Genomic DNA, 20,708 nt, shown 5'->3' on the forward strand with positions numbered 1-20,708 from the left:
CAACCTGCAGAAATGTTTTTAAATGGTTGAGCATCCTGCTGCCTTTTATTGAGCTTCATTATTTTGGTATACGTTATATAGATACACACACACACAAAAAAAAAAAACACTGCTCATAAACATGTAACCTGTTTTATTTTACTTTTGTGGAATTGAAACAATCAGATTAACGGAAGAACATAAAACAAAGATCCTGAAGTCACAGTAAAGAATGTCTGCATACTTGTGTTTTGATTGCACAGTGGTAGAGCGGTCTCAACAACCAGGTTGTTGGGTTTCCTCCCAGAGTTTAAAAACATGCATTTCAGGTTATATTGTGACTCACACTTGGCTGTCATGGCTGCACGGTAGATAACCATAAAGTGAATTCATGTTTGAATTTTTAGGAAAAAATTTAGGACACCTATGATAGGCGATTTTCACCCACGTAATTCTCTTTGTTTTAGCTTTAGAGCCATTTTATAGGTTACCTTTCTTCAGTTTATGAGATGTTGTAGAGGCAAAATAAAATAAGAGTAATTTAGCTAGACATGTATTTTAATATATACATTAAAATATTTAATGCACATAAGGGTTAAAAGGGTTATAAGGGTTCAAATATACCTGATATTAGTGATAGTGTTACAAAACTGCAAATTAGTGCTCTAGCGTTAATGTCAGCCTATTCCATTTTAGCAGTACATGCAAACATACACTAACCTTTTTACTCCTTTGTGTGTGTTTTAAAAGACCAAACTCAGAGCGAAACAATCAGCACACAATAAAAGTGCATTTTGATTCCAACCACTGCAGAACGTCCACAAACACCAGTGAAGGTCAGGGCTGGCGATCACAGGAGCCCCCTGGTGGCCGAGACTCGGCTCTGGCGTTCACAGCATCAGAAATGACAACAGCTGGCATGGGACTTCACGTAAGCTCAGTTTATTGAAAATAACACTTAAGATTCTGAAATATGCCACTCATATTCTATTTTCATGAATGACTGATGAGATATACAGTTTTTCTGATGGCTACTTGAAGACATGAATTCAATTTAAAGCTGTAATTTAAATACACAGCGTGTGCCGTCTGTAAATTACAACAAAGACTTTAATGAAGTTCGTTCCTGCAGCTCTACATTGAGGAGGAGCAGCGCTCCAAATGCAACCAGAATACAGTGTTTACAAACAGACGCACACACATATACAGATTGTTCACTTCCTGTACCAGATCTTTAATTTCTTCTCACGCTTGATTTTCTTCTGCAGCTGTAAAGTCCCGTAGAGAAGAGCCTCTGCAGTGGGCGGGCAACCTGCAAGGCAAAGGTACTGATAATGCATATTTAAACAGAAACACGAGGCCACATTACTGCACAATGACATTAGCACTGCGCAGTCATCTCCTATTTAAAACAATCAAACATCTATATTTGATTACTGCTGATGACACAATTACTAGTTTTCATACTGCAGCTACAGATCAAGTACGAGTGCTTCTCTCCCCTTCCCCAGCCAGCAGACTCCAGGCTGCCGTGTTTATAAATTATTACTATGAAAAAGATGTTGATCTGGACTAGTGTGGATGGGGAACACAAGACCACAGACTGAACACACCAACAAATGTGAGAACAACATCTCTTTGCAAAATCTTAATCTATCATTCAGCAGCAGAAGCACGAGTGAGGTCAGCCACTGGAGGCCTACAGGCGTTTTCATAAAGGTTGACTTGGTTTATTGGCTCAAATCTAACTGATTGCCAGTTCAGCTCCACTCCAGCAGAAAATATATGAAGATGGAAAAGGTCACAGATTGAAGAGGCTTGCAATATGGTAGCAGAAACCCTTAATTTGGTAATTCTTAATAACCAGACTACAGAAATGGCAATCCACAAATATCTCTCCACTAACTGGGTGTCTAGACTACATTTTCCACTTTCATTAATAAGAAAATGTGCAAATTTTATCCTTTCTCTGTAATAAACTCTACCTGGAACATAAATGTCCACCGGTACGATTCGGTCACAGCCTCTGACGACAGCGTAAGAATAGTGGTAGTAGCCTCCTCCGTTAGCACAGCTGGAAAAGAAAAGAAAAAAATCCAATCAGCTCTCTTTAAACGTTACACCACAGCAGCAACATTTCACGTCAACGTCACAGCAGTAATAAAGACACTGCCGAGTTTCACGTTCAGCCAAATTATGGGTTCCTAATGACACAGATGTGTTGTGTCCTAAAACCCAGCGTTGCTTTGATTGTGCTCGACCTTTTCCTCTGCAATCTCTGATTGTGTGATTGGCTGAGCCTCAGAATGCAGCTCAGTCTGGAGACAAGCCCACTCCAGCTTTTCCACCACACTCATGTTTGCTTTATTTACATAAATCATCTCTCTCCTTTGATTATAGCGATAATCCTGTTGTTGTAATTAGTGTTTGTACTTACACGAAGTACTCATTTCACTACCTGGGACAGGCTTAGTTTTACCTGGTTGACAAAGTGTTGTTAGGTGGTTAATTTTATTTCTTTTCAATCACTTCTTCAGTTCTTTAGTGCTTTGTTAGTCTTTTGACTTCCTTTACTCTGATTTTGCTGCACCTTTTTTGCCTCTTTCTTTGCAATTAAAATAAAACCTCTGCTAAGACAGCTGCTTTTATGCTTCTTCTCTCATTCCTAGCAGAGCTGATCATTAAAAAGCTCATTGTGATGATCCGAAGATGTCGGGATCCTCAAATCTTTTTTCCCCCCACCCACCTCAGCCTGCTAGTGTTGCAGTGAGGGTCTGACTCTACGACATGACAATTTAAGAGTGTGCAAGAGTAAAAATTACAAACGTGCCAGATTATTTGTCTTTGTAAGACTGAAAAGATGGGTGCACACACCAGCTTCTAAACATCGTTTATCGTTAAATCAAAAGTGAATAAATTGCAACTCAAAATTTCATAGGTTGGAACGAGCAGCTTCAGCACTTTGATCCTGTCTCTTTATCACAGAAGCCTAATATTTCTTTAACTGCCCCCCCCCCCACCCCCCACCAAAAAAAAAAAAAAAAAAAAAAGGAACGACTTGATCAGTGGTTGGAATAAAAAGATTAGAGGAGATCTCTTCAGGACTTACCTTCCCATGGAAATGACATATCTGGGCTCAGGCATCTGGTCATACACCTGTTGGGAAGAAGAAGCGGTTCAGACACTTATGTAATGTCTAACTAAGTCTAATCTGTAGATTCAGCTGGAGGCGGCTTCATGCCAGTCACTCAATCCACCGGCAGGCTGCTCATAATCCAGCCAGCGTTTGCTCAGCTATCCTGCAGACAGACAGCACTGACTATGTCTACAAGCTGTGAGTGAAAACACATTTTTTGTTTCTCCTTCAATTCCCAAACCCAAGTCAAACCTCACACTTCAGCTAAACAGTTAAACTGCAGTTAGGTGAAAGTGATGATGATGATTAGTGGAGGCCCTTTTCTCACCTTGCGCAGGGCTGGAGCCATCTTATTGGTCAACGTTCCTGCCACGATCATGACATCTGCCTGCCGGGGACTGGCTCTGAATACGACTCCAAAACGGTCCATGTCGTAACGGGGAGCCGCCATGTGCATCATTTCCACCGCACAGCAAGCCAGGCCAAAGGTCATGGGCCACAGAGAGCTCTGAGGAGGAAACAGCAGTTATCGTTTGTGCAGTTTCTGGGCAATAGGCCGCAACGTTCACAGGGTTATCAAGTTTTTGAGGACGTTTACTGTCTCAATCTGTACTTAGCTCTGTATGTGCATTATGTTAACGTGACAGCAACAAGTCTGCAAGTTACTTTTGGCCCTTTAACCCCCATAGTCACGCTGTAGTGTCTAAATCACGTAACTGATTTAAGATGAAATAGCAGCAAGATGCAGCCTCGCTGAGTCTCTGTTTCAACTCGTTTTGAAAGCCTGGACTTCAAACTGTATACTAGTTTTTAAACTCTGTTGATAAGCCAGAAAAAAAACAACAGAGTTATGATAAACAACTTGCACCATACTTTCTCCTGAATACTGTTGTAACAGATGTTGCATCAAGAAAAAAGGACAGCCCTCGAACAAAGACAAAAGAAAAAAAAAAAAAAGGACACCCCCTTTCCTATTGGTGGGAAAATGCACCACATCAACCAAACTAAATTATATGACAACACGTGGCATTCGGTTGCTTAGAAAGAGGGGAAAGTTTGGGGAGTGACGGCAGAAAGCAAGAGCAATATTGATAGTGAGTTTTGAGTGTGTTTGGAGTGAATGGTTAGTGTGTAGTATTCTAGTCATTTGTTTGATTTTGTGTGGCAAAACAATAAGGTCACTGAAAATAAGAAAATAACTGAACAGAGAAAACCGAGGTTGTACTGAGACGAATGATATCAAACAAGACAAGCTCAATAGTTTTTAAAGGTGAAATATAAACAGAAAATCAGAAGTAGTCGACCCCAGGGGGTTAAGATCCATAATACCCCAGTTACAGTGTCACATTTACAACGTTCTTCAGCTGATGGTGGGGTCACATCACATGCTGACAGAGAACTTGGTTTTATTTCTAGATGTGTACTTTATATCAGACTGCTTTGTTCTCCATTTGGCATGTAATGAAAACACAGCGCACATACTCATGAGCATGTTAACACAGCTCACGGTTTCTCATCTACTCACCCTGCGAGCCCAGTTAACCAGGTCGTCCAGCTTGGTGATCACATACTCGCCCTTGCTGCTGGCTGCAGACGTCGGTTTGGCTGCAGCCACTGCCGTGCTTTTCTCTCTAGCCGGCACCACGCTGCAGCAGCAGGAGGAGGGAATGAGAGAGAGTAGAGTTTTACCATGCGCATTAGTTTGAATGTATCTGTTACCACAGAATCTCTCTCATAAACTCACCTTGTGCTGTTGTTATCATTTTTAGCAGTGCTGTGCAGGCTCTTGTGCTGAAGAGCAAAAACTGAAATGGGCCTGCGGGGACAGAAGTAACAGTTAGACATAGCGGGATGTTAAATGTTAAAGCCACTCCTAACAATAAAATAATGCACCACAAAAGCTCTCAGCTTCACAAAAAGACAACATTTGAAATGCTATCATCATTTGATGGTACCGGGTGACGGACAGATGGGGGGGATTTCTTTGAGGGCGATGCGATGGCAATTTTGCCTGAGCCTTCAAAACCTGGTGGTGCTTTAAAGGATTAACTCGCAGGCTGGCTGCTGCTGCTTGCCAGTGTGGAGGAATAAAACCTAACAGCAAATGTTTCAGTCTTTGTTTTTTTCTGGAGGTTGCTTCATCTTGTTATTTTCTCCAATAACAAATTCAGAACGTTGAGAAGTAAAATCGGGTCTACTCCAGGCACGCGCAGAGGGGGGGGGGGGGGGGGGCTAGAGGGGCTTGAGCACCCGCCCCTTTCCTGATGGGTGCCCAAAGTGCCCTTTTGTTGAGGCAACTAAAATTTTATTTATTTATTTTTAATGTGTGTGTGCGTGCGGACTCCTGTCTGTGCCCCTCAACAATAATATATACTATAATCACAGTTTTGCTAAATAAAAGGATCTGGCTTGCATCAGTCACATGATCACATTTAACCAATGATCGCCCTTGACGGCAGAACGCGCTGGTTATGAGCCGGGAACGAGCTCATAAAGAACACGCGCATTTTTTGTTGTCCGGAGCTGTAGGAGAAACACAAGTTTACTCAGAGACACAGACTGATGCAACAAAACCAGTAAGTAGGTGTACAGCGTACACTGTAGTGTGTAGCACCCAGGAGTATCAGCTTATTACGTACACGTTGGTAAGCTGTCTTATTGCAACTGACGAACTGAAACAAACGAGCGTGCTGTGTGTGCAACAGCGTGACAAACATTACCTGTCCTTTTATTAACTGCACAAGTAGTGCTGGTCATAGCTGCTGGCTACCTGTGTAAGGCTGTCATGGGTCTGTAGCTCTGTCACCGTTTTAGGGAACATATTTAGTTTTAAAGTAAGTTTCCGGGCTTTTCCTGCCTTTCTGGAGGGATTATATTTCACTAAAAAACGATCTAATATGCATGTCCACATAATTATGCATTATTATAATTATAATATATTAAAAAACACACGCTGTATTTTAAAAAACATACATTAAGAAGCAGATTATATTAGATTTATATTTTAAATAAGACAAAATTTGGATTTTACAGCAGTAAAATGATTGTATCTCTACAGTTTAAAAATGTAATAAGCTTTGCCCCTGCACAGAGTGGATAGTGAAACAAATGGAATCGTCATAAATACATTACTTCATATTTATTACTTCCCCCTCCTCATTGCTTTATTATTGTAGCTCTAGTAATAAATAATAATGTAAGGATTCTGGATCAGCACCGTGATGCCCATAGTATATACAGTATTCTGAAGAAGGTCTAAAATGTCACTGTGTGTGCGTGCATGTGTGTGTTTTATGTATATGGATTATTTTAAATTATTACTCATGATATAACATTGTCCAGACATGCCTGGTAAGGACATGAGGAGGAAACAGCAGGAGCTGTGTGAGGCTACTAAAGGCAGGGCTATAACATTTTTCTGTCATCATTTTATTATAGATTAAGTGCAAGAGTTGTTAGGTGTGGATAATTAAATTATAGTTTATTGCAATAGCAAGTTGTGCCTTGTTCTCAGATAGACAGCAAGTGGAGAGTGATATATGAAATGATGGGATGGAAGGAAGAAGAGAAGCAAAGAGTGATTCACAGGCAGAGCCTAAATTATTTCTCACAGTTTTTTTGTTGCCTTATGGTTCCAAGTGCTGTCACCAATCTTTGCATTTTGTTATTATCTCATGACACTTGTTTAATCAGCTACCATCTCTCCTATGGACTTTTTAATGTCTACAGTCTCAGATCAACACAGCCCTGCCCTCCCATATTAGATTCTTGATGAATGTGTGTTGTTATTCAGCCTGGTTCAATGTGCCCCTTTTTAACTTTGAGCACCCGCCCCTTTAAACCTCTCTGCACAGCCCTGGTCTACTCTATGTGTGTGACTACCTTTTGTTATTTGTTTTTAAGATGACCGCATACAGAATGCATTTGTACACAAGTATAAAGAGAACCTCTTATGAAGTGTGATGCTGTAACAGCTGTAAGCAGGACAAGGCCAGATTAGCATCGGTTTCAATACAAGGAACCAGATTAGAAGGTTCTTACCTTGTTGAAAAAGAGCCAAATATGGCCAGGCGAGGTGCTGCAAAATAAATACAGAACGCATTATTACACAAGGTGAAGAAACTTTAACAACTAGAGAGAGTGCAAGAGCTAGAGGTGTATAAATGGGGCCTTTGCTCAAACTATGCAAAGAAGGATTTTTGCAAGCTATAGGAGCAACACCATGTCTGCACACGAAAAACACTTTCTCTGCATGCCAAACTACACTGCAACATCTGTTCACTTAAAGTAATGTCAGCACCCAGCTGTTGACAATCCACCAGAAACAAAGTGTAACACTTAAAAGTTATTATAACTTTATGGTTTCGGGGGGGGGGGAATCTAGGAATAGAAATGTATTAGTTTTCTTGCTGTCTGTAACATATCAAATCAAAGCCGAAAAGTAGTAAATTTCTGCCTCTTTTCAAAAAGTCTTTAACTTGTGCTTCTCAAGGTGTGGTGATCGCAAACTCGGGTGACAATCCTAAAATTGTAAAGTTTTTACACCAAGTTTGGTTCCATGATCAGCACTTCGAACCTGTCGTCTTGCACTGGGAGGCACCAGCTTTAATCCAGTATGGAAGCAGTCGTTAGTAAACTAAAATAACAGCAGTCTGGGTGGTTTAAACACGACATTTGTCAAAGCCTGTTTTAATACCTGTTTAATGTGACTGCTGCACGCTAACATGGCTAGCCGTTATGCTAACACAGACAGAGCAAGGTCAGCGGCGCTTTCCTTAAAAGTTACAAACCGGCCGTCAAACGCAGCCAAGTCGCTGTGCAGTTCACTCCCCTGGGCTCATTTTTAAAATACTCAGAGCAGCATGAGTCTAAAAAGACACCAACGACTACAGAAAAGCGTGTAGTTTCAGTCAAAACATCACTCACCTACCAACGCCGCCATCTTTGGAGGTTCTGGTTACGTCAAACGGGCTCTTGTCGTGTCAGAGCGCGAGCTGCTGAGGGCGCTACTGCTACATATTCGAGCTGCGCACTTTAAACCAGCTCAAATCCTCAGAGAATCATAATCAAAAACCAAAATAACAGACAAACAATAATCCCTAAAAGTACTAATACAATACTGGGGGAACATTTTTGGACTTTGACTTTTAGAAATACTGAATTTTCGTGTCTAGATGTCTATATATTATTAAATAGACTGATCACAGTTATTGAGTCTTTAGGTAGCTGTTTGGCGCCTCCAGTGGAGGCACATTGCTACTGACAGACTTGAACGTCTCCAAGGGTGATTTATGACTGTGGTTTCTCATGTATATGTGTATGTATGCATTTGTAAAAACCTCTGCGATGCTAAAGAGTATCCACAGATACTGTCACCGTGACACATTCAGACTGAGGTTAACTCACTGAGCCTCACACGTTTTCTGAAATGCCCCACATTTGATGCAGGATTTTATCAGTTACATCCCACCCACAGTGGCTCCATGTCCCATCACTGGGGCCCACCCCACAGTTTGAGGTGCAACTTAAGTTTCTGTGCAGAGGAAACAAAAAGTAAACCGTTTGAGGGACATAATTTATGTCATTAGTCAATAAAACATTTCCATTTTATTTAATTTATTTATTATTTTATCTATTTTTTAGAGCAAAACCACACAACACATTTCTGTTTCATTACTGGCCAACTACACTGTACTTCAGAAATCGTGAAAAACACCAGTGGGGTTGTGGCTACTCTTACTTTGGAGATTATTAGAGTGCATTAACAGAGCTTTGACTTTCACTTACATGTCAGGTAATCAGAGCAGCAGCAGGAACAGCCTGGCTCTACTGGTTGAGCTGCATTCAGGAGCATGTTGTCATAACAAATACATTTATTAAATCAAATTTATCACACTCGAATAACGCTGTCATGTTACCAGGGCTGATTTATATCTGCTGCACTAACACATATGATCGTGTGTGTGCTTGATCATATTTAAAATATGTCCGTGTTGACTCTTTTTTTATTACTTTACGATCACAGATGAAGTTGAACTTATTGTCTCCATTCATGTGAGTGTTGCACCATGAAAACAGAGCACAGCCATGCCAAAGGTTCGCACCAGCATGAGAGCACAATAACATCAAACACTGCAGGAGCGCCTGACTTATTATTGGAGCTGCTCAACGGCTGAAAGCAGCAGTCTGTGGTTTCAGTTTGATAGCAGAGAGCGAGAGGTCCTGCACGGTCTAACCTGTGTTTCATTAATCTCCTGATCCATCTCTGTAAACAGATTTAAATGTCTAAAAGTGTTTAAATGGTTAATATTCTGTTCATTTGCTGACCTAGAGTGATGGTTTGTTTCCTCTTGGTTCCATCAGGAGGAGGATGGAGATGATGAATGGGAAGCTAATCTAACATCTTTATGTGCAGATTTAAAATAATTTATCTCAAATGAAATGAAAGCAGAACAGACGAGAAGCAGCGCAGCAAGCAGATCGTCGATTAATCTCCAATTTATTTTACTATGAGTGTGAAAAAAGAAGCTCAAACTTGAATTACTTTGCTTGCCAAAAAAATCCAGAACTTCAGCTGACTCTCAAAGCAGCTTGCAGGAAGTTTGTAACAGATGAAGTTTATTCAAAGTTGTTTGGAAACATGTTGAGGAAATCCCCAAATTTGATGTTATATACAGTCCTGTGCAAAAGTCTTGAGCTAATTTCTTTGTATTTTGCTCGGAAAATGGGAAATAGGTGAAACATCTGCAAACATGCATGGAAATACAGAAGACAGAAAACAGTTTGTACAATTCTATTTGGTGTTGTCTCATTTCACTCTGTACTGTACCACTGTACATGGTTGATTTGACTTATTCTTCAACACAGTCCGAACTCTCAGGCAAACTTTCTTTCTTCTGGAATATTTCTCCAGACTTCTCAAAGCTCTTCTTTGGATGTCGACTTTCTTTCGTTCTGTTTTCTGATTCCATAGAGTTGACATACTTTGACATACCACTGCCTTTTCTTCCCGTTTCCCTTTCTTAAGAATGGTCCATCCTCCCACTGAGACCACGTCTGATGGTCAGTAGATGGACATGACTTCTTCTTTAGTCCCCCATTTGTCCTGTTTCTGCTCACCATGCCCAGTTTCTGGCTCGTGGCTCTTTGGGATTCACTTTGTTATGGCAAAAATGTTACTTTCTTTGGATTTTTTTGTGGATTCAACTAAAGAAACTGGAACAAATTATGAGTTATTGTAACATTCTGCTACTAAGATACAATTTCTTTGCCAAGTGTTACATTTAAACAATGCAGGTTCATCTGCTGAGTTAGGTGCCTTTTTATCACTTTGAAAAATGACCAGACAGTCTGGCTGCTTGGAAGCAAAATATTTTGAAGAAAAACAAAAGAGTGGTGGCTCAAGACGTTTGCACATTAATTTATAAGAAAGGAAATTAAAGGTCTTTTAATAAACAGTCATTTGTAAAGTAATTTCAGGCATTCACTCTGAAACGCATCAAAACGTCTGTGTTCCCCTCTCACCGTGCTCTGTGCTCAGATACCTTTAGAGCCGGTTATTTAGTCTGACGCTGACAAACCTGTGTGCTGGTTGTTTGTAACGTGCGTGAGTGTGGTTCAATCTTTACTGCTATTTGGAAAACTCAAATAAATCTCTGGATTTGATGGTGAAAAATATGCATTCAGATTCAGTGAATACCTCGGGTCAACACTGCTGTAATTATAGTAATCTGGATCCCTGGGTATTCTTCAGTTGAGTGTCAGTTGTCAGACGAAACGCACTGCGTCTCATCTCGTTTTTGTTTTGGCCCCGTTTTGGTGCCACAAACCGAGCAAGTTCATCAGCAGCAGCGAGGACGCCAGCAGGGTGGAGATGGAGCACGTTATTATCACATAATGACAGTCCCAGCTCTGAAAACGCGCGCCGCCGTCTCTCCAGGAATAGACGCCCAGCCAAGGCAAAAGCAAAGAGCGGTCAATGGAAAACCAACAACGGGAAGACATTTTTTCATTTGGTTTTTTTTTTTGTTTGTTTGTTTTTTACAAAATGGCTTTTATTCTGTCTTCATCATGTACAAACTTTGTCAAATAATAATAAAGTCTGACAACTGCAGCTGCTTTGCTCGTGTTTCGGTCAAACCAAATCCAGCCATATATATGTATGTATATATAGCTTTTAAGTATTTAGAGTTCAAAACATTAAATGTAGGCACAGGAATAGCTTAAAAGGACAAATGTTTTATGACTACAGCATTGTTCAAAGGCGTCCCCAGCCACTAGCAGGCGGAGCTCTTGCATTTCAGATAATAAGCATGAATCCACATAAAAGGTTGTGTATAGGGAGGAGCAAGAAAACACAAGTCAAGCCGTCACAGAGTTGGAGGTTGCAGTGGCAGCACGGGTAGCTGTGCTGAACTGCAGACCACAGGAATGGGCTATTTTTGGAAAGATCTCCTCCTCTCGGAGAAGGAAGCAGGCAGCTCGCCTCTTCACTGAGCGTCCAGGATGTCTGGTGTGGCACTCGGGCTCTGTGATGACCAGGAAGAGGGGGTGACCTGATTATAGAGGACGTCCTGAGAGCCAAAAAGTGGCTCTCTGAGATGGAGCATGTACACAAGGAACAGATTAAGAGCCACCATGGCGAGGAGTGGGAAGACGCTCAGGCCGGAGCCGAAGCCTCGCCAGGAGACGCACGTGTTCAGGGCGACCCAGTAAACAAGCCTGAGGAGCACGAAAAGAAAACATCAAACAGGAAATCAAACACTCACAGCTTCCCCACCAGCGTTACCTCCAATCGGCTAAGCTCAGTCTGCCAGACATGTTTAATAACTCCATATTTTTAAATAAAGTCTCCCAAAATACATATACGCCTTTCACTGCACTGCAATAAATGTTGCTACAATCGATTTGTAGGCTCATAAATTGACCTTTTTTTGGGAGTGGGTGCAATAACACAAACAGCTCTCAGCAGTTTATAGCAACTTTCGAAACCACAGTTTTACTGGGGTTTTTTGTACTCTCGTTTTTTACTGGCCACAGCAGACAGCTGCTCAGCTTTAAAAACCAACTGAGTAATACCCGTCCAGCATCAAACAGCAGTGCAGACGCAGTCAGCGACGGGCTGTTTAAATGAGCAGGTTAAGAGACAGATGCTGCATTTCACTCAGATCTTAGAGACCAAAGTAAAGGAGACAAAACTTCAGGAGGTCACAAATGAGGCCTAACTAATATCTAATAAGAGGGTTGATAAATCAGATGCACAAACCAACTTCACTTTGTAAAACTGGCAAATTTTGAGGCTCGCAGTCTGAGCTCTGCACCGCTCTGTGACGCAGAGCCAGAGCTTCTCTTTGGGTTTGTTAATGACAGTGGTTGTGTTCATTTTTAGCCCTGTCAGTGGCGTGGCTCTACAAACGGCAGTGTCAGCCTGTCAGTGCATCGCTTTGGACTAAAATAACTATCTCAACGCCATCGCCGTCATTTATGGTGCACAGAGGATAAACTCCTTTTGGAGAAAACGTGTGTGGTTGTCACACTTTTGCGTGAACTACTGATCACTGAAACATCTTTCAATAACCTTTCCTTAAAGTGCTGGCTCAAAATGGGTTTCCTTTTTATTTTTGCAACTGTAACAAAAAGTCATTAACCTTTTGGTCTTGGTCCCCTTTACCTCTGTCTAGTTTCAACATGGGGTTGGCATTTTGCACTCTTCCTATTCAGTGTACTAACTCTGGACTTTTCTCAATTCTGGTCTGTGAAGCAGAAAAAAGTGTCACTAATTAGCACGTTTGCACACTGATGACAACACTGGGCTCACAGGAAAGCCTGGCTGCCAGCATGGCTAGAAACTCTTAGGTTGTTGCAGGTGTAATATTCAATAAAGCCTGTCTTTATCGACTTTTCTGCCAAATAAAAAAATAAGATATTAAATATTAATCTCCATATATGGGTTTTAATTTATATCGTATTTGCCAAATCCACTATTTATTACTTAAAAATGTGTTACTGGTGATGTAGAGGTCTCAAAAAGTCAAATATGATACACGTGGCGTTACAGGGTTAACTCTCCGTGGGGACATCACGGTCTCATCTTAAAATGTCAGAGTTCTTTGCTGGGAACAAAGTGATCTGTGTGTAACAGTTTGGAGTTATTCTAGACCTGACTTTTAGGCGGATTTATTGGTCCTTATTTGTGTAGCACTCCGGCTACGCAGATAGAAGGATTATGGAAATTCAGCTGACGTGGAGGCTGCTGAGACGTTTATGTAAAGTCCTCCAACAAGCCAGCAGCTAGCAGGCCCATCCACAGTGGGTAATTCAAATGGCTAGAATGGGGAAGAGAGTGACCACAGAAGGGGAAGAAAGGAAAAACAAATCGTGCATCCGGTAAGGTCGGACCAACCCCACTGGCTCACAGGAGCTTTCCACCTTTCTCGCTTTTGAGCCTCACCTTCCAAAGATGAACATTATGACCAGGATAGGCACCAACTTCAGCTGGTCTTGAGGCAGTAACGCAGCCATAACAACAAGGTTCAGGACATAGAGGAGTAACTGCTCCAGGGATGTGGTGACGAAAAGCTGCTGAACCGCACCTCTTCTGGGAAACGACTCCTGCAGATCGAAGGAGCCGTTGCAGAACTGGCAGGCTGCACCCATGAGCATCGCTGCAAGGGATAAAGGAGCAATAAGTCAGTTAGCATCTTGAATCTGGGCCATCTTTCCGCAAACAGCGCGCTCATCCTGACAGCACACTTTGTTTTTGCAATTCCATCATTTGAATGTGAAGCAAACGCCAGTAGACTGGCCCACATGCAAATGCTCCTCACAGCTACCAGCCTGACCTTTTTTTTTTACCACCTGCCCTCTTATTCCGAGTCACTCTCGGTTGGGAAGTGATTAAAATGTTCTCGAACAATTAGGCCACAGCCTGGGAGATGAAGGACACAGCCAGCCTCTTATTGTAGTTTCCATTTAAAGCTATGTGAAGGAGAAGGAAATTATGCTTCTCCCCAGAGGCCTGGGAGACGTCTGCTGCTACTGAGGCTGAAAGCGCATGAAATTAAAGAGGACAGGAGACACTGAAGCATTCCAAGACAAAGCAGCCAGACAAACCAAATCCTTTCTTAATCATTATCTTTCATTCAAGGCTCTCACATGGCTGTTTTTGAATGTCAGCGTGCAGGTGTGTGTGTTTGTGAGACGCATACCGAGCAGGATGGGGACAGCGGCCACCACACAGCAGCACAAGGTGAAAACGATGCGGCTGGTTACGTCAGGGAAGTCAGGGGGTTTGATGGGCACGTAGAAATAGAGTGCATAGAGGATCCCGGACGCACACAGAAGCGAGGCCAGCACCGAGAAGAAAGCGGGGACTCGGCTGCTCTGACAGCATGTGCACTGGCAGCAGCGGCATTGCCCCCGATCCGAAGCCTCCCGCGCAGCCACGCAAGTCTCTCCCCGGCCCTCGGAGCTCCACACAGCCAGCTCCACGCTCTCCGGCGGCGGCCCTATCAGAGGCCGACCCTCGTCCACAGTGCAGTCCAGATTGGTGGATTCTGGACTCCATCTCGGTGCGTCTGTGCCGTTGGGAATGTCTCCCTGAGAGGCCGGGGTTGGAGGGCCGACGCAGTTTTCCGTGGCGGCGTCCAAATTGCGCGCCGTGATGATAGGACTGGAAAGAGTTTGATCCAGCTCCCCCTCCTCCCCACGATGCGCTCGAGGCTCTTGTGGGAGACTGACGCCAGACTGCTGGTGGCAAGGAGCAGAGCCTGTTCGAATCAGAGCACATTTAAAAAAAACACATCAAAAGCAATCAGCTGCAGACTTACTCCAATCAATCATTCACTTTCTTACTTTCAAAATACAAAGCAGAGTCGAAATACTCATATAAACTGTTCTTACAAGATTAGCAATTAGTGGCACCTCTAGTTTACGTGGTTGAACTGCGGTGCTTACACACTAATTACATTTACTATAAGGCTGGATTTCTGCAGGCTGTTGGCCTGCTCATAAATGACTGTTCATAGTTTAGTATTCGAAGCATGTAAACAGTAGGTAATATTAGCCTAATACACAGTGTCCTTAACAGGCTGGCTTTGTGTACACATTTGTGAAATCTATATTTGAAAGGTTTGTTATTATGTTTTATTTATTTCTCTAGTCATTTCAATGCTACTGAAAATATGTGTGGAAAAAAAGATATACCAAAACATTTAAATGAACCAATAAAGAGTCTAATAATTGCTTTGAACTTTAATTCATCTTTGGTTGAGCTGTAGTAATGATATATGCATTCACGGGCCATTTTATTAGGTCAATCACATGGCAGCAGCTCAGTGCATTTAGGCGTGAAGACATGATCAAAACCACCTGCTGAGGTTCAAACTGAACACTAGGATGAAGAAAAGGTGATTTAAGTGACGTTGCATGTGGCAGGATCGTCGGTGTCAGACAGGCTGATCTGAATATTTCAGAAACTGCTCATCTGCTGGGATTTTCTTGCACAACACAATGGTTTGACGAAGGGAAGCAATCCAGTGAGCAGCAGCACTCTGGATGGAAATGCCTTGTTGATGTCAGAGGTGACCTTTTAGAGCGCTCCGAGCTGATAGATAATCAGTTCACTGCACTCAAACAGCCTCCAGAGTCACCAGATCTCAATCCAATAGAGCACGGGAAATTGATGTCATGGATATGCAGCCAACAAATCTCAATCAAACTTCAGCACCTTGTTAAATCAATGCCCTAAAACAACCAGAAGACAAAAAAGGGCCCCAACCTGGTACTAGCAAGTGTCCCTAATGAACTGGCCTGTCTGACACCGGAGCCAAAGAGATCTGAAGGTCCAGATCCAGGAAGGAGGAGAAGGAGAGCCTGGACGGGTCGATGTGAGTGTATTTGCATTACTGTCAAATAATCTAATGAAAAGGACCAAAACAACCAACAACCAGTGAAAGGAATTAAATTTTCTGTATACTAAAAGTGTGACATAGTTTAACCAAAGGGTTGTGTTTTAATACACAGAAAATAGTCCTGTACAGATGCTTCTTTAAAAATCTATCTAAAGTGTAGACGGTCGCACCAACTCGCTGTTGGTTTTGGTCTTTAAATGGGATTTGTTTATAAAAAGTAAAGTCGTACATCATGAGGTGCATCCCGACTGCCACAAAAACCACGTGTCATCTTTAATTTTCATTACATTTCATTCACTTCTAATTAAGCATCTGACGGGTGCGATATGCAGAAGAGAGCCCAAAGACCAACAGAAGCCCTCAGACACAAATTAAAGCTCTAGAAAAATGGTTTGGACCGAAACGTAAAAACATCCAGACCGCCGCTGCTGCAAGGACACAAAACAGCACACATTAAACACCAGAAGCTGTTGAGAAGGGTTACAAACATCTGGACACTTCACATTACAGATGGGAGTCACCCACCAACACCAACTTTAACTGTTTCCCTCACAGCTTGGACTTGGTTCTCTCACACAAATATTAAATCTAACTATAAGAATGTTTGTCTTGTTTACAAAAAAAAAGCTCCTTTTCCTAAAACACAACTCAAGTTTTTATGATATTTTACCCAGAATTCAAAGCTGATTTTTCCAAAATCTGACTAAAGTCAAGGATTTTAAAAGTTTTTTCTCTTCTGGAAAATGACTTAACTTGTTTTTTCTTAATGTTTTTGTGATATAATTGCTCTTAGCTTATTCCATTCAACACAAACAATGCTTTTTTTCCTCTGCAGACTCTGTCCTAACTCTATTTGGATCCAGCCTGTACTCAATCCGACTTTAGCTTTTGCTAATTTGCTCTGGCCTCCCTTCAAATCCTACAGCTCCGACGAGGAGACAGTAAAAAGCAGCGGTAATAACTCACTCCTTGGCTGATCCGTCGCTGGTGGCGGTTCCAGCGAGCGCTGGGAGCCGGAGACAGAGTGGGAGGACGAGTGCAGCTCCTCCACCGAAGACTCGGGGCTGTCTGACACCGGAGCCAAAGAGATCTGAGTGTCCAGATCCAGGAAGGGGGAGAAGGAGAGCCTGGCCGGGTCGATGTCCTGGAGCTGGTTGATGATATCGCTGATGGATTCCTTCATGCTGTCGAGCTCCTTTGCATTCTGCCGGTTAGTGGCCTGAAGCCCTGAGGTGCTCATAGTCACAGAGCCTGAGAGGAGCAGGAAGAGGTCCAGGTGGAAATCAGGCCAAGATCAGTTTAAAACATCAGACTGCAGAAAGAGACAAGAGGGAGAAAATCACCTTAATTCCCCAAAGTGTCAGAAAAGCTTGATTAATACACACGTCTGAAAAAATATCCCCGAGAAAACACAGTGATTCATCTTTATTTTCCCTTAAATATCGTCAGTAATCCGCTTTCTTTCAAGCCTCTGCTGTCTTTGCGCTTTTCTTCTACCTGTAAGGCCCAATTTATATCCTGCTTCAGGAATCTGTTTGTCTTGACCAGAACAGCCCTGACCTCAGGGGAAAGGTCAGCGCTGAGGGAGACGCTAACACTCAAAAACTTCACTGGGACTTTATGCGGGCTTTTTTGGGGGGGGAGGATAGAGGAAATTATGGGTTTATGCACATGGTTATACAATAATCATCACTGACAGGATGTCAAAGTTTATCTTCCCCTGTTTCTGTTGGGAACACTTTCTCATCAGTTTTGAATCCCTGTCAGTAGAGAAACTCAGCAAATCAGCACACGAATGCGTCACACTCTCATGCACACCGAAGCACGTCACAATAATCACAGACTCCAGCTTTATGATCTACAGCGGGAAGTCCAGAAGGTGGCTGGCGTGCACCGTGCTGTTGCCCTGCATCCTTTAAACGTATCACACATGAGACTGTGTGAATCTGCAGGTTTCAACACTTTGGAGGGAGCTTATTGTTAGTTAAAATCTTCCTTTTGGCTCGTATTTCGCAGCAGGATGACTCAAATATCTATGTAGTAAAATGGAAAGCACTGCAGAGGTGTAATAAATATGCTTTGACCGTTTTCACCTAAAAGGAGCAAATCGATATTTTGGGAGATAAGAAGTCCAAAACCATGAAGCTACAGCAAACAGCTGACCTGCCGAGCAAAACTGAAACAGGGAGAAATGTTAAATGTGTATTTACTCACATACTGATTAAACAAATGAGACATAATGTGTTTATTAACAAGATTTAAAGGCACTGGAAGTATTCACATAACGTCCCCCCTGTTTCTAATCTTTCTTGAGCAAAGTGCTCCGACTGCTCAGTGTGTCACCATCAGGGATCTCTAAAGTTATATTTTGAAGTGTGGATGTCACTACACGTCCCTTCAGTACTGATAATCAGTTCTCGGCATCTTGTGAAAAGTATTTCCTGTCCTGGCAGCTTTGACCAAAGTTTTAGAAGCTACAAATTTTAAAAACACATATTTCAAATCCAAAAAACACTGGATTATAACACTGATGAGATTTCAATTCAGAAACTCGTGGATTCATGGAAAATCTTGTGTTACATTGCTACTGTGAGGTCAGACTTTAGCTTTCTTCTAAGAGAACTCTGGAGGATGAAACAGGGCAACGTTTCACCTGTTCCCATCTCATGATGTGAAACTGAACCAGAGGTGTTCAAGTTAGTTAAAAAGGTCTAAAAAAGCACAGAAGCAGCTTACTGGAACATCTCCTTTATGGCTCTTCATGGACTACTTCAACTCCACTATTGATATCACAAATAATCCTAAGCAGTTATTGTAACACTGTACCTTTTCCTGTATTACAACAGTAAATACAATCTATAAATACATATTCATTTATGACTGTTTTCTACACATATGCATACACACGGACGAATGTTTCCAGCACTTATGAACTCTAAAGCACATAAAATGCACTTACTGGACAAAAGCGTCTGCCAGGTGTGCGTAAAATAACATCAGTCACGCGCCTTTGTCTTCAAAGGCTTCATTAACATCTGCAGATTGAATCTGGAGCATTTTTCTCTGGGTTTTCTTGGCGCACAACCAACTGTGGCGCAGAGCGGGCGCGCACGGCGACGTTTCTCCAAACAAGCGAGGACCTTACCATGTATAGAGATCAATTAGGAGCCACGGGGCTTGAAGGTCTGGAGGAATAAATGTCGGTGGCGGTTATCGGAGCTGGCCTGGATGTGGCGCGTAGGGGGCGGAGAGGGGTATGTGGCTTTAAAACCCGCTGAAAAATAACTTTCCCTTCAGTGTTGAGCCACTCTCTGAAAACAAAAACTTTATACGATGCCTCCTCCACGAAGCTTCTCGGGCTCAGTGTAGCAGCTGCAGGAAACACCTCATTTATTGATAGATAAATAAATCAAATGAGGGGAAAACGCACGCGTGAAAGCTACGCGTAAAGGACGGGTCATTCACAAATCACGAATCGTGTATTTTGTGGCATCCAGCAGCAATTAAAGCGATTCATTTCATTTCACAGACAAACCTGCCTCACTTTGGCGAAACGAAATGCCCAAATGTGCTGATGAGCGGAACAAGAAGCGTTACTCTTATAAATGAACTTACTTTAGTCGGAGGTTGCGGAGTATTTGGGTGAGTTTACTCTCCTCGCAGTTTAAAAAAAACCCTCCGTCCTCGTCTGCCTTTCTTCCCTCCCCCTCCGTTTGCTTTTTGTCTTCCAGGATCCCGAACTTCTGAATCAAATTTCAGGACGGACAAAATACTAGGCTTTTTCCTCCGCCCACACAAGTTTTTTTTTTCCTTCCTGGGTACCATGTCAAACACCATATGGAGCAAATAAAGGCAGAGGAGCGGCAGCAGCAGGAGGAGGAGGCACTTACTTTTAGTTTACCTTCAAATTCAACATGAACAATCACATCCATCACGAACACGAGTGCATCTAAACAGGGCAGTAAATATTTACAATGAAACCAAACCTCGGCGCGCCTCTGATATTCATATACAGGATGAGCGCGTGAACTCCAAGTATATTAATGCTCACTCAGACAGCATCAGCTACTACAGACAACCCGTTTATAGAAAGTCTTTTCACTCAATAATAAGTGATGAACTTTTCAAAATTAAGGTTATAGAGACGTCATTGTGTTTTTGCTGATTTTGTTGGGCTTTTCATTATCAGTCACTCCAACTTCCAACAGTCCACTGATAACTCCTCGGTGGCCTCGGGCGCGACGAACAGACGCCAAACATTTTCGGATTGTGTGTAACTTTACTGCGCATGCCCCATTTTCTCTAAACATCTGATTCCTGGAATTTCTCACCAAATAGATAAAGAAAAGCGTTTAACATCTTTGCCCACAAACAATACATAAAAGCCACTGGTGAATGAAGTCTGTGACTCACACATGGATCCTGGGATGCTTAATGTGCTGTCAGTGAATATCAGATTACCAATGGTAATAAAGGAGTGATCTAGGAAAGGTGTGCGCATGCGTTACCATCTTTCCACTTGCCCTTGTGATACTTCCATTTCCTCCTTAACAGGAAGTGATGAGCAGGGTTTGCGCATAAGTTATTGTGAATAGAAACAAGTTTAAAGCTCTGCTGCAGCGGTGCAGATGTTCAAAGGGTTACAGATACCTGCAGAGGCAGTGCAGAGAGCAGCTGAGATT

General features: G+C 42.3%; 2 protein-coding genes across 3 annotated transcripts; both read right to left on the reverse strand.

Moving 5' to 3' along the window:
* Window positions 1–905: 905 nt before the first annotated feature.
* ndufs7 (NADH:ubiquinone oxidoreductase core subunit S7) lies at window positions 906–8,147 on the reverse strand. Its single transcript, XM_014413582.3, has 8 exons — window positions 8,042–8,147; window positions 7,157–7,193; window positions 4,860–4,931; window positions 4,641–4,761; window positions 3,444–3,623; window positions 3,089–3,135; window positions 1,965–2,053; window positions 906–1,291 (listed from the first exon to the last, which is right to left on the reverse strand). The coding sequence occupies exons 1-8, from the start codon at window positions 8,055–8,057 to the stop codon at window positions 1,194–1,196; spliced, it is 660 nt and encodes a 219-aa protein (XP_014269068.1). The 5' UTR covers window positions 8,058–8,147; the 3' UTR covers window positions 906–1,193.
* A 1,450-nt stretch (window positions 8,148–9,597) lies between these two features.
* LOC101464882 (uncharacterized) lies at window positions 9,598–19,786 on the reverse strand. 2 transcript variants are annotated; one of them, XM_004574360.3, is made up of 5 exons: window positions 19,642–19,786; window positions 16,993–17,338; window positions 14,323–14,883; window positions 13,566–13,779; window positions 9,598–11,836 (listed from the first exon to the last, which is right to left on the reverse strand). In XM_004574360.3, the coding sequence occupies exons 2-5, from the start codon at window positions 17,264–17,266 to the stop codon at window positions 11,605–11,607; spliced, it is 1,281 nt and encodes a 426-aa protein (XP_004574417.1). In that variant the 5' UTR covers window positions 17,267–17,338; window positions 19,642–19,786; the 3' UTR covers window positions 9,598–11,604. The 2 variants fall into 2 exon arrangements, with proteins under 2 accessions (XP_004574417.1, XP_076730459.1); XM_076874344.1 differs by lacking the exon at window positions 19,642–19,786 and adding an exon at window positions 18,986–19,195.
* Between the last annotated feature and the right edge of the window lie 922 nt (window positions 19,787–20,708).

This window comes from Maylandia zebra, linkage group LG15 (genome assembly GCF_041146795.1).
Source record: "Maylandia zebra isolate NMK-2024a linkage group LG15, Mzebra_GT3a, whole genome shotgun sequence".
Classification (NCBI taxonomy): domain Eukaryota; kingdom Metazoa; phylum Chordata; class Actinopteri; order Cichliformes; family Cichlidae; genus Maylandia; species Maylandia zebra.